General features: G+C 46.2%; 1 protein-coding gene across 6 annotated transcripts in view; it reads left to right on the top strand.

Moving 5' to 3' along the window:
- Positions 1 to 12,649, top strand: part of Fbxw11 (F-box and WD repeat domain containing 11) — a 106,189-nt gene extending 93,540 nt beyond the window's left edge. For all 6 annotated transcript variants that reach the window (XM_015997605.3, XM_006978879.4, XM_006978878.4 and 3 more), the window contains 6 exons: positions 1,477 to 1,726; positions 4,589 to 4,707; positions 5,445 to 5,555; positions 6,450 to 6,528; positions 8,375 to 8,560; positions 10,265 to 12,649. In XM_015997605.3, the coding sequence (XP_015853091.3) occupies positions 1,477 to 1,726; positions 4,589 to 4,707; positions 5,445 to 5,555; positions 6,450 to 6,528; positions 8,375 to 8,536 (721 nt within the window). In that variant the 3' untranslated portion in view covers positions 8,537 to 8,560; positions 10,265 to 12,649. The remainder of the gene's footprint in view (positions 1 to 1,476; positions 1,727 to 4,588; positions 4,708 to 5,444; positions 5,556 to 6,449; positions 6,529 to 8,374; positions 8,561 to 10,264) is intronic.

Below are 12,649 nucleotides of genomic sequence, written 5' to 3'. Positions count from 1 at the left end.
TATTTTTACTTGCTGTATCTCAAGACTTTTTGATGGAGACATGTTAAGCAAATAGTCCAGAAGGCTGAGTTTTTATAAAGGTGTCTTGTTCTTCTTGCTGTGTTCTGTAGAGTTGGCAGTATATTCTCCTATAAAATCACACTGCTTTATATTAGCTTGCCTCCTGTTCTTAGGAGCCTGCCATCTAGAGCAGAGAGGAAAAAGTCAGTTGTTCTTGAGCGTGAGGGGTGCAGGAACTGAACGAATCAGGCAGTTTGTAGACCCTTGGGAAAGTGAGTTCTGGTGTCTGCTTGAGTTTCTTTTAGGTATTGCCTTCATCTCTGCAGGTATATTAGGAAACTGGGAGGGCACATGATTTTCTTGGAGTCATAGAACCAGTCCATTTTTGAACCTTGAGTTTGGGTCACTCCTGACTGTCTTTATAGCCTTTGCAATGGTGGAAGCTGAGTTCTCAGTTGCCATCCCGGGGCAGCGTGGAAGAGACATTGCAGAAGGAAGCGGTGACTGATAGTTGAGTCTCAAGACTAGAAAGGCAATGTTACCGCGATCTGCCCTGTCCTGGGAAAGCACACCTCCTTCTACCTGACATGCAGTGAGGTGACAGAGTCCAGCAGAGCCAAAGAGCATCATACAGCGAAGGCTGAGGGGGGCTGGGGGGACTGGAGGGAATGAGGAGCGGAAAGGAGGGGCTAACCTCAGCTATCTCAGATGCTTGGGGAGAATTGCTTAGTCATAGGCACTTTGGAGGAGCTGGCTAGTTCTCAGTCCATCCCCGGGTTCTGTGATGTTCCCTTTGGGTTTCTTGTCCCGTATCCCACTGTCCGACTCTTTACTTAGCCCCACCCACAGCACAGCTACTGGCCGTGCCCTGGTGTGGCCTCCAGGCTGCTGTCTGGTCACTGCTCAGCCTTCAAGGCCGTCTTCTGCTCTGTCAGTGCATCCTTTAGGATGTTGGGGCTTTTTTTTGTTTTGCATGTTCAAGTGTCAGATAAAAAGAGATTTGATGAAACGCCCCAGCTTAGTTTGCAAATATAAGCAGTAGATTCTTCAACATGCCAGAGGCCAATGAAAGAAAACCTTAAGCTTGGGATCACCCTGGGCTCCTCATCCGTCCAACTCCTCCTGTTGTCTCAGACTCACTGAAAGCCTCCTGACTTGAGGGATGTCTTTGTCACCTGTACAAACCTGAAGACATCCCTGAGTTAATTACTTTGAGTGTGAGACTAGCCTGAGCCCAGCCAGGGTTAGCTTCCTTCTTAAAGCATCTTAGCAGTTGTCAGCTTTAAGGAGGCTGCTGCCCAGGTTCTGTTGCATGCCGTGCGCCTGGGTACAGGGTTCTTCTGGCAGCAGTCTGGCAGAATATACTTGGGGTACGGGGGTTCTGCTGGTAGCATGCACTTGGTACACTAAGTGACACCGAACCCAGACCTCCCCTTTCCCTGGCTCTCCCTGTCACAACTCTCTGTTCTCTTCCAGAGTCTGGGATGTGAACACGGGTGAAGTGCTCAACACTCTGATCCATCACAATGAAGCTGTACTGCACTTACGCTTCAGCAACGGACTGATGGTGACTTGTTCCAAGGACCGGTCCATTGCCGTGTGGGACATGGCCTCGGCCACGGATATCACCTTACGCCGTGTCCTGGTTGGCCACCGTGCTGCTGTCAATGTAGTAGACTTTGATGATAAGTACATTGTGTCTGCCTCTGGAGACAGGACCATTAAAGTGAGTGTGTCTGCAGTCCTTACCCTGGCTCCTCCCATCCCTAAACGGCAGAGAATAGGCAGCGGTGGCTGGCACTGGGTGGCAAGGTCTCTTCTTTATGCATTCCCATGAGACCCTCCCATTTCACATGCTTGTGGAGCTACAGGCAAGACAAGAAGGAAAAAGTCATTGGTCCCAATAGAGAAGAGTTGCCAATTTCAAGAGACGACATTGTTGGTTTCTCTGTGTAACAGCCTTTGGCAGTACCAGAACTCACTTTGTAGACCAGGCTGGCCTAGAGATCGGAGATCTGCCTGCTTCTGCCTCCCAAGTGCTGGGAGTAAAGGCGTGCACCACCACTGCCCGGTTGTTAAGTCACCTTCCTGAGGGGCAGAGACTGAGCTGAGCATGCTGTATGTATAGGAGCTTTACATTTATCAACTCAATTACCACCACTACCATGACATGGCTCAAACTGGTCATGTGGAGCTCAGACTTGGTTTATTCTCTTCTGAGAGCTTGCTATTGTATAGGCCCTGGGTAAATGCTGGGGAAAGACTGATGAACAAGACATGTTCCTGCCTTCAAGAAGCCAGGTTGGATCAGATGAAAGGCAAAATGGGACCAGCAATTGTAGACTAAGGTGACCAACAGGGTATATGACTCCTTTATCTGTGTTAACTTATTTTTAAAGTTTAGCTTTCACTTTGTGTGTGTGTACACACATTTACTCATAATTAAATTGATTCTTTGACAGTTCCACCACACATTGTCCACACTGACCATTTTCACCCAGCCTCCCACTTCCCCGTTCTGCATTTCCCCACAGTCCCTTTCCCACATTCATCTCTGTTCATTTTGTTCTGTGATCCATTGAGTTTGGCCAGTTGACTGTTGGAACCTAATGGACTCAGAGGTGGGCGCACAACTGCAGACAGTGAGCCCCCTCTCAGAATCTACCCCTGGCCAACAGTTCATCAGTAAGGGGTTGGGCCTGGTGAGGTCCTTCTAGCTCTCTTACGTACTTAGTAACAGCTCTAGTCATCTATAATTTCCATGCCTGAAAATTTGGCTTTTCCAAATGTATTACTAGTGCATTTACAGCTTTGTATAACATCCCCCCAGCCTGGTTTGTATACACTTTCACCTACAACATTAACTGTGCAGGAGAGTCAGCCACCTGCTCCTAGTATTCAGCGTCTACCCTCATCTCTGAATTTGCCTGTTCTAGACATTTCATGTAAAGGGAATTGTACATCCTGTGGCCTTTTGTATCTAGCTTTCTCATGTAATGCAGGGTTTAACACAGACCAGGGCTTTGTTGCTTCTGGTGGCCAAGCACGTCGTTACTCTGAACAGATGACACTGTTTCCCCCTCATGTGCTGATGCACTGTTGTTTGTTTCCCTTGGCTGACAGTTATGAATGATGTTGCTGTAAACACTTGCCCATTCATCTTTGCACGTTCAGTTAGTTCTCTTAATTGAGTGACATCTCAGGGAACTGCCAAATGGTTTTCCAGTGTGGCTGTCCCATGCTATGGTCCTGCCAGCGTAAGGCTTTGTGCTGGGCAGTGCTCTGTGCTTTGGTAACTCGCCCCACAAACCATGGGCCATGTTTCATCAAAACTTAGGTTTCTGGAAGTGGGACAATTAGATTTTGTGTGCATTAACGTAACCATGACAGTTAGGAGCACTCAGGCCTAATTAGAAAACACCTCCGTGGGGAGGTTGCTCCACACTCTTGCCCACACTTGTTCAGGTCTTGTTTTGACCCGTAGCCATGGTGCACTGCAGTAGTATCTGGAGTCGGCTTTCACTCTTCAGTGGCTAGTGCTTTCTTGCTTATTGGCCACTATGTACTCGCTCTGGATAAATGTGTTTAAGTCTTAAGCCCATTTAAAAACTTAGTTTTATTTTTATGGTTGAGTTGTAATTTTTTTTAAAGATTTTTTTAATATATTATAGAGATGAGCCCCCTAATCAGATAAATGATTTTTCTTTCATTCTTTCACTTTGTTGATATCACCCTTGGAATCACAAATAACTTTTAATTTTGATGACATCCACTTTATTTTGTGTGCGTGTTGTGTGTGCTTTTGTTGTGGTACCTAAGAAACGATTGCCCGACTAGGCGCTTCCATTTAGATCTTTGATCTGTTTTGAATGGAGTGTTTATGCAGGGCATGGGCGGTGGACATAGAATAGCTGCTTTCCCATTGAGCTGCACATGCAGCTGGTTCACCAGCCCAGGAACTCCAGCCACTGTGTCTCCTTATTTGGCTCATCACATAGTAAGTGTGCCTGTGAGCATCTGCATCTTACAGACAGATTGACAAGAGGGAAGTGTTCATATCATGTGTGGAATCTTAGGAGTCATCTACCAGAATATATGGCGCTACTCAAGAGCCTGGTGAGGACAGGAGGCTGTGGGAGGTGGAGAGTTTGCGTGTCCGTACATTAAGTGTGTCATGTGAGCTGGTGTGGAGACAAAACGGCACCGACTTCTTCCTCCATGGGAAGAGGTACCTTAGCCTTCCAGGAGATGTTGTCTTTGTGAAAACCTCGAAGTTTAGACTTCTAAACTCCCCTGTATTTCACTCCAGTTTTATTACCCACGGCCAGCAAAGCTCATGCTGTCCAGTTTCTACCCTAGCCCGTTGTTAACCAAGAAGAAAGTTCCGTCGTCAGTCAATTTGGGATCTTTCTTGGAATGTGCCCCTCCCTCCCTACTGTGTAGCCACACTGTCTTTAAGCTTGCTATCCACCCACCTCAGCCTCCTGAATGCTAGGATGGTAGGGGACATCTCCCTGCCCAGCTCTCTTGGAAGTTGTGTCGTGGCGGGATTTGGTGGCTTCCTAACAGCGCTGCTGTCTGTCCACAGGTGTGGAGCACGAGCACTTGTGAGTTTGTCCGCACTCTGAATGGGCATAAGCGGGGCATCGCCTGTCTACAGTACCGGGACCGGCTGGTTGTCAGTGGATCGTCAGATAACACCATCCGGTACGCAGAAACTGGAATTGGTTTATTTTTTACAAAAATCAATCAGTAGAAAACAAAACCAAAAGAGTCTCTTACTCCAGAATTAGAACACATATGAGTTTATACCCCGTGGATCATACAAAGGGGAAGGCTTAATATGGTTGGTGGTTTGCTTTTCTAAGACACTGCACACCCAGTGAGTCCAAGACCCAGCCTTTAGAAACCAAGCAACCCTGGTATCTAGTACACACGAGGCACCACTGAGTTTCATCAGGATTGGGAGACCACCGGGACTCGAGTCCCTGGCTGTGTGTGAGCTTGCTCTACATGCTTTTTTCCTTTCCTGCCTCACATCCATATCTCCACAGGCCACTGGCTCTGTGGATTTATCCACTGAGATACCAAGAGAATTCCCAGGGACTAAACATAATTGAAGTGTTTTTGCTGAGTTGATTAAAAAATAAAGTGCCTTTTAAATATTTCAAATTACATAAAACAAAAAATAACAAAGTGAGGCTTCCGCCTAAATTAGTGCTAAAAGCACAAATGTTAGAAATCGAGATGTATGTATGTATGTATGTATGTATGTATGTATGTATGTATGTATGTATGTGTGTGGTATGATCCAGGAGTGAGATAGGAATATGGAATTGAAGAGAATGAAAAGTCTTACCTGTATGGAACCGGTGTACAGAACTTGAGGAGGGCATGAGTCACGTGTGAGAATCTGTTTCATAGACAACTGCTTCTTGTTTAAGGCTATGGGATATTGAGTGCGGTGCCTGTCTAAGAGTCCTGGAGGGGCACGAAGAATTGGTCCGATGCATCCGTTTTGATAACAAGAGGATTGTCAGTGGTGCCTATGATGGGTATGTGTTTGGTCTGCACATGCATGGGTATAGCCTTGTCAGGAACACAACTACTGTCTCTTAAAGAGCTCTGTGCATGCTGGACTCTGTGTGAGAAAATCCGTCATACCAGTGGGTCAGATGTGGATGCCCAGGCCCAGAAAGATGAAGTAAAGCTTGCCTCAACCACGCCGTAGCCAGGCACTTGAGTTCTAGCTTATATGCTGACTGTTACCAGAAACATAAAGAGAGTAGGACCTGCAAGATGGCTCAGTAGGGAAGGTGCTTGCCGCACAAGCCTGGTGGTCTGGGTTCAATCCTGGAGCCCTGGTAAGGAGAGAACTCACTCCAGACCTGTGTGCATGTGAATATACATGTGTGCACATACAGATCACACAACGGAATTCTGGTCTTTGCTTAATTCTAAATAAACAGGAACACCACTGCCCCCTCCCTTGAACTCAGTAATAAATTCCTCTTTTCTCCTTTTCTTCTCAATGACAAATGGAAGCTGTGAGCCCCAGTCCTGCATTATATAGGCTTGGTTCACTGGGCATTAGTGCTCTAATCATTTCTTCATTTGGAGAAAGGCATCCTGGGAATCTTGCACTCAGTCCCCCAAGTAATGAATTTGGTGACATAGATATCTAGTTAGGAAGTGAATTTGGTAACCCAAAGTCCTCTGCCTGTTTATCTCCTTAACAGTAACATCCCTTCAAAGTTTGAGGAACTCTGGGAAGGCTTAGGTTCTTTTTCCAAAATAAGATATTCAAAATCTAGAACATAGAAACACCAGTATGTTGCCCACTGGGTTTGGCCGAGACTTGGAGGTGCACTCTGCCTTGTCATGGATATGCCCATAGTGTAGACAGTGGTAACTTTTGCATTAATCCCAGTCTCATTTTTCCTTTGCAGGAAGATTAAAGTCTGGGACTTGCAAGCTGCTCTTGACCCTCGGGCCCCAGCAAGCACATTGTGTCTGCGCACCTTGGTGGTATGTGATTTGTTGGGGTGATGGGGTACCCAGTAAAGCTTGTGTCTTGTACCATGCTTTTAGAGATTCATGGGTAATTTTGGCCAGCCAGAACATAGCAACTTTACACTACTGCAGGGTCCTCTGTAGGTGGCAGGCATCCTCATAGCTTGTGCTACATACCTCTTGTAGCCGTGGGGGAGTCTCTAGTGTGCGGCTGTGTTATGTTTTATAACCGCACACTTGTGTACTGTTAAGGTAGAATTTCCCCTCAGTCACTATTCTATGGATTATTGCTTTGGCACATAGGAACATTTTAATTTTTAAAATTTATTTTGAATTAATAAATAATTGTGTATTGTTAGAGAGTATGATGTGATATTTTTGTTTATAGTATACATTAGAGAAAAATTACCAACTAATTAATGAGAACATCAATTTTAATTTCTTTCTGATAGAAATATATTAAAAATCTGTTTTTAAACCAAGTGTAGTGGTTCAGACCTGTAATCCCAGCACTTGGGAGGTAGATGCAGGAGGATCAGGAGTCTGAGGTCCTCCTTGCCTACATAGTGAGTTTGAGGCCAGCCTGGGATACATAAGACCCTGTCTCCTACCTGCAAAAAACAAAACAAAAAAAGCAAAACTACTCTTCATAAATTCTGAAGTATACAACACTTTGCTTTTTATTGTGGTTACTCTGTAGTATAGTGGACGATTGACAGGGTTCTTGCAGTCTAACTGAAGCTTTGGACCCTTTGATGAACGTTGGATTTGACCCACCTTTCTCTTTCCATCCAGCCCTTCCCCCTTTTCCCACTCCGGTGTCCTCCTTTTTGTCTCATTGCTGTGAGATTCAGTCTGTGGGATCATTGTCTTTCTGTGCCTGGCTTATTCCACTTAGGTAATGACCTCCAGGTGATTGATCATCCACATGTCAACGTAAATGGCAGAGTATCTTGGTTGTTTTAAGACCAAATAAATACTTTATTTTGATATGTCAATCTTTTGTAATACTACCAAAGCTGTTGAGATCTAATATTGATTCTGTTGGATTTTTTAAAAGAAGACATCTGAAAACAGTGCTGGACTTTTCTTGAAAAATTTCAGCAGGCTTTTTTGTTGTTGTTATTGTTGTTGTTGTTGTTTGGTTTTTTGAGACAGGGTTTCCCATGTAGTTTTGGTGCCTGTCCTGGATCTCGCTCTGTGGACCAGGCCTCTGGTCTTGAACTCACAGAGATCCTCCTGGCTCTGCCTCCCGAATACTGGAATCAAGGGCATGTGCCACCACAGCCCAGCTCTTCTGCTGTGGTTTAACATAGATTTTCTTGCTTATGTTTAAAAAAATTTTTTTTATAGGAGCAGGGTGTGGTAGTGCACACCTTTAATCCCAGCACTCAGGAGGCAAAGGCAGAGACAGGCAGATCTCTGTGAGTTTGAGGCCAGCCTGGCCTACAAAGGGAGTTCCAGGCTGGCCAGGGCTGTTACACAGAGAAACCCTGTCTTAAAAAAAGAAAGAAAAAAGAAACATTATAGTAACTTCGCACTTCTGATTCTGGTTTTGCAGTAGATTCCAAGTGGGTATTAACTCTGATGGCCTCTGTGTGAGGTGATCACATAGCTTTCCTTCTGTGACATATGACTAGTCCACAATGTAGGACATAATGCTTATAACTTAAAAAAAGGAAAGAAAAGAAAACCCTACAAGGCAAAACAGAGCATTTGTTCTCTGAAAGGGCACAGCTCAGTGGCTGGGAAGTCATGCCGGAAGCTCGGATAAATGCTGACTCTGCAGGCTGAGTTACATCCTGGCTATGGAGGTGGGGACTCTAAAGATGGCACTGTTAGTCAAGCTGCTCTTTTGCAGGAACACTCTGGACGCGTGTTTCGGCTACAGTTTGATGAGTTTCAGATCATCAGCAGTTCCCACGATGACACTATTTTGATTTGGGATTTCTTAAACGTGCCTCCCAGTGCCCAGAATGAGACACGCTCTCCCTCCAGAACCTACACCTATATCTCCAGATAGCGGTCTGCACTTTGGCCCAATCTGGTGAGTATGCTCAAACCCCAGCCCTATGTGGGCTGTTCAAGGCCTTGCTTCTGGGCTTTACCTTTGAATTCCTTGGTGATGTGAATAAGCCTCTTCTGGATCTAACAGGTGAGGTCCTGATGGTCTCACCACAGGACCCTGCATACCGTGGGCTTTCATGTCATTGTTAACAGGTGATGGATGAGGTTGCTGTCTTAAAAACTGGCTTCCTAAGTGATTTCCTCAATGGTCATGGCCATTACACACCAGGATAGTTCTTCAGGTTTGTTTTTGGAGTGCAGGAATCAACCTTTTTTCCTGGTCCTTTGGTTCTGTGGCTTACAGACAGACAGATGCACATATACGCATGCACACAGGAGGACAATCCAAATTCCTCCTCTTCCCACCACCACCACCACAGCCATTGCCATCTCAGAAAGGAGAGATCACTGAAGTGTGCGGTGGAGCCTTGAAACCCATCCTTCGTGGGGAGGGCAGCAGGTGCTTTGGGAAGCAGGTCCTTTTGCCCTGTTACAGAGCCATCACACTGTTGGTGACAGGATGTTTTGCTCACCAATATGCTCAGTTTAGAAGGATGAGAGATGGCCGACTGGCCCACATCCCAGATACCCATGACTACTGAGAACAGCATTCCCAACTTGAAGATTTACCAGAGGCGTATCACACTGGATTCTGTGCGCATCACACTTTGTAGACTTAATACTTACCCATACTTCTGTGAATATGTATATAAAGACTTGTGGTTAAATCCTCCTAATTTAAAAGTATTACTTAATTCTTTGTAGCTTTTTACTAGTATTTTCTTTTTTATTAAAAAGTACAAAATGTCTATGTGTAAAATTGAGAAGTTGTGGGGAATTTCTCATGGAAAGAATGAGAACCCCTAATACCAAGTCACCCAGAGTCCCATGATTTCAGGTATTGTTCAGTCAAGATTGAGTTCCATGAACGACTCTCAAGAAGTTTGCCCTGCTCAGGGCTGACACACTGTTGCCAAGCACTGCATTGGACCCGTTGTATGCTTTGGTTTTTCTGCCCCCCGCAGGCCAAAAATAGTTTTAAACGCTTGAAAAATATCAAAAAGAAAATTGGGCGCCATGTAGAAATTCAATGATGTTAAAATTCCACCCTCCCTAAATCAGTTTAATGGGAGCGTAGCTGCTGCACTCGTTTGTTTACATTTACTGGGCTGCTTCTGTGCTTCAGTGACGGGAGTGAGTGGTCCGGACAGAGCTCACACAGCCTGTGGCATGTCAGCCAGTTCCCGTGCAGCCTTGAAGAAGCAAAGGTCTGCATCAAGAGGGGCAGATCTGGGCTGCCTTGGACAACTCCCTTGCACCAGTAGTGCTGGTTGAGGGAACAGCTCTGGGACCCCAGACTGCAAGGCATGGTGGGCTGGTGACACCTGCTGTGTGTCAGGGAAAGCCACCCACGGGGACCTGAGAGCCACTCAGATGTTCCTGTTCCTGCTCTCCCATGTGCTAACACTGGGTCTGCCCACACAGTCAAATTCTCCCTCACTGCTTTCTCTTGGAAGATTCTTTCTAAGACCATTGAAAAATCCACCTGGCAGAGTCTTGTATTCGTTGAGTGAAGTCTTCAGAGCATGGCCTCCCTCCTGGTCTTTCCCTTCCATTCTTGAGCCTGCCCTCTGTGCCTCTCCATGTCCTGTCCAATTAATATCTGGTCTCCTTTCTTCTCCAGGGTTTCCTGGTCTTGAACTACTGGCTACATGGCTACCACATGCCTAAGGGAGTTCGTTCACAGCTGAGTTCTGGGGCTGGAATTGGTTCTAGATGCTGGGTAGACACAAAGCAGCCCCACTCTTCAAGCCCCACCATTTCCCAGGCCACCCCGGCTCTGCTTGGAGAAGGACAGCTTAGCTTACCGACTGCAAGCAGAGCAGCAGCTCCCGCCTCCCTCCCTTCAGTGAAGAACCAACGCTTCCTTCCGACGCCCATGCTCACGGAAGGACACGTGGCCTCTTCTTCAGAAGCAAAGCGACCGACCGTGGGAGAAGACTTGTCTCTCATTTACATCGCTTTGAACCTTGGTTTGGTACTAAAAACAGCATTGCATTCTTGGTGAAGTGTTGGGGGTTCAGGGCTCCTCTCCAGCAGCAGCAGCAGCAGCAGCAGCAGCAGCAGCAGCAGCAGCAGCTTCTCCTTAGACCTTCAGGTCACTGTCATTCTGATGTGCATAGGAATGTGTCGGACAATGGACAGCTGGATTATTTTAGTATTTTTGGATTACACTTCCTTTCTGTACCAGTTTCTTTTAATTTAAAGAATAAGTGAGTTATATTACCTCTCCACAGGTGATATAGCTATTTTCTTTTATTAACTGTTCTCTGTTCCCTCTTCATTTCCTGATATTTGGTAGAGTAACACCTTTATCCACGTGCTTGCCTCCTAATTTAAAATACTGTACCCGCATGTAGATATAATGTACATAACACTTGAAGCTCAAGGTTGCCGACGGGCCCCGCACGGGAGACACTGCTGTGGAGTGTGTCGCTCAGCCGCAGTGGGCCCGAGAGCCTGACTCCAGGGTTGCTGTGATTCCTAGAACCTTCCTGCAGTATTCCTTTGCGTTTTATTTGTCACTGTCCTGTGTGTGCTGTGTTCAGATGGAACTTCAGAAGTTTATCAGGATGTTTGTTTGTTTGTTTGTGGCTTCTGCAGTGGACAGGCATCTTCGCAGTCTCCATGTCACTGTTCTGCTCCTCATGAGCACCCCTCCTGAGAGCTAGTGATCACCTCATCACGGGGTCATTGGCTTCTCTGTCCGATGTCCTGCTGTGGCAGGGAGACAGGGAGAAGGCAGCCCCGTTGACGGGGCTCCTGCCTCTGGGCCCCTGCACTCTGCCTGCCAGGGGGTTGGAGGCTGCTAAGTCAGAACCTGCGGAGCAGGTCAGCTGTTCCTGTGTGGAGCACAGCCTCAGGCCCGTCAGCTCTGGTGTGACTCATCACCTCAGTTCTCAAAGCTCCCGGGTGTGAGAGGCACAGACAGGACATTGGTCAACATTTCCCTCTTTAAAAGATTAGGTTTTGATTTGCCCCTCACCATTGTTTCCAAAGATCAAGGAATGTCAGTAAGTAACCGTTAAAGGACCAACCAGCCCCTCCCTGGGAGTGGAGCCTCTTCCCATGGAAGCACACTGCAGGAGAGAGAAGAGGCCTCTGGGCTCCTCTGGGCTCCGCTGGGCTCCTCTGGGCTCCGCTGGGCTCCGCTGGGCTCCGCTCGCTCGCTCGTCCTGGCATTGTGAATGCTGTGGGGATGGATCAGTGTGTGTCGGTGATTGCTTTCCTGGGTTGACGTTGCTTTTTCCTTGTTGGTTCTTTCTTTCTTTGTTCTCTCTCTCTCTCTCTCCCTCTTCTTTTGGATACATTGTTCTCACATGCTTCTACATTTGTTTCTGAGAGGTGGGGGCTCAAATGTATAGAAAGTAGGCCCCTGTCTATAAGAGGGGTGTGAACACACCACCTCACAGCTCATCACCCCTTGACAGGAACGCCCAGGGGAGGCAGGGAGGGGGGAAGTGAATTCTGAACAATCGGACTTTCTCTTGTTTTTGCATGTTAAATATAGAAGTTCCTGTCCATCCTTGGGAGATCAGGGCCTTCACATATGCACACGACCTTTGAATTGTGCCTACTAAATTACAGCAGGGGACTTGGGTACCCAAGGAATTCCAGTTTCTGGGATTACAGCAGTAATTCCTAGTTGTACTCTGGACTTTATTTTGCTAACCGTAATCAAGCAACTGTAAATTACTGCTATATTAATGTTAAAGCACTGGGGTAGTCTAATTCTAACGGTAATTAATTATGTTTGCCAATTATCTGTTTGAAATAAATATGTGTCTGAACAGCTATTGAAACTGTTAAATTGTACAGATATTATCATGACGGCTTTGTACTGTGGAATGTGCTTAATAAAAAAGTTTGACCTTTGTCCAATAAATTGCTAAGTAATGTCAGTAAATCAAGATGAGTATTATGCAGTACACCTGACCTGGCTTCATGGCGATTGTTACTTCAGCTACTAATTCAAAGCCAATACTCTCAATAAAGTGTTGCAGTATTC

This window comes from Peromyscus maniculatus, chromosome 8 (genome assembly GCF_049852395.1).
Source record: "Peromyscus maniculatus bairdii isolate BWxNUB_F1_BW_parent chromosome 8, HU_Pman_BW_mat_3.1, whole genome shotgun sequence".
Lineage (NCBI taxonomy): Eukaryota > Metazoa > Chordata > Mammalia > Rodentia > Cricetidae > Peromyscus > Peromyscus maniculatus.
This window is presented reverse-complemented; position numbering and strand designations above follow the sequence as displayed.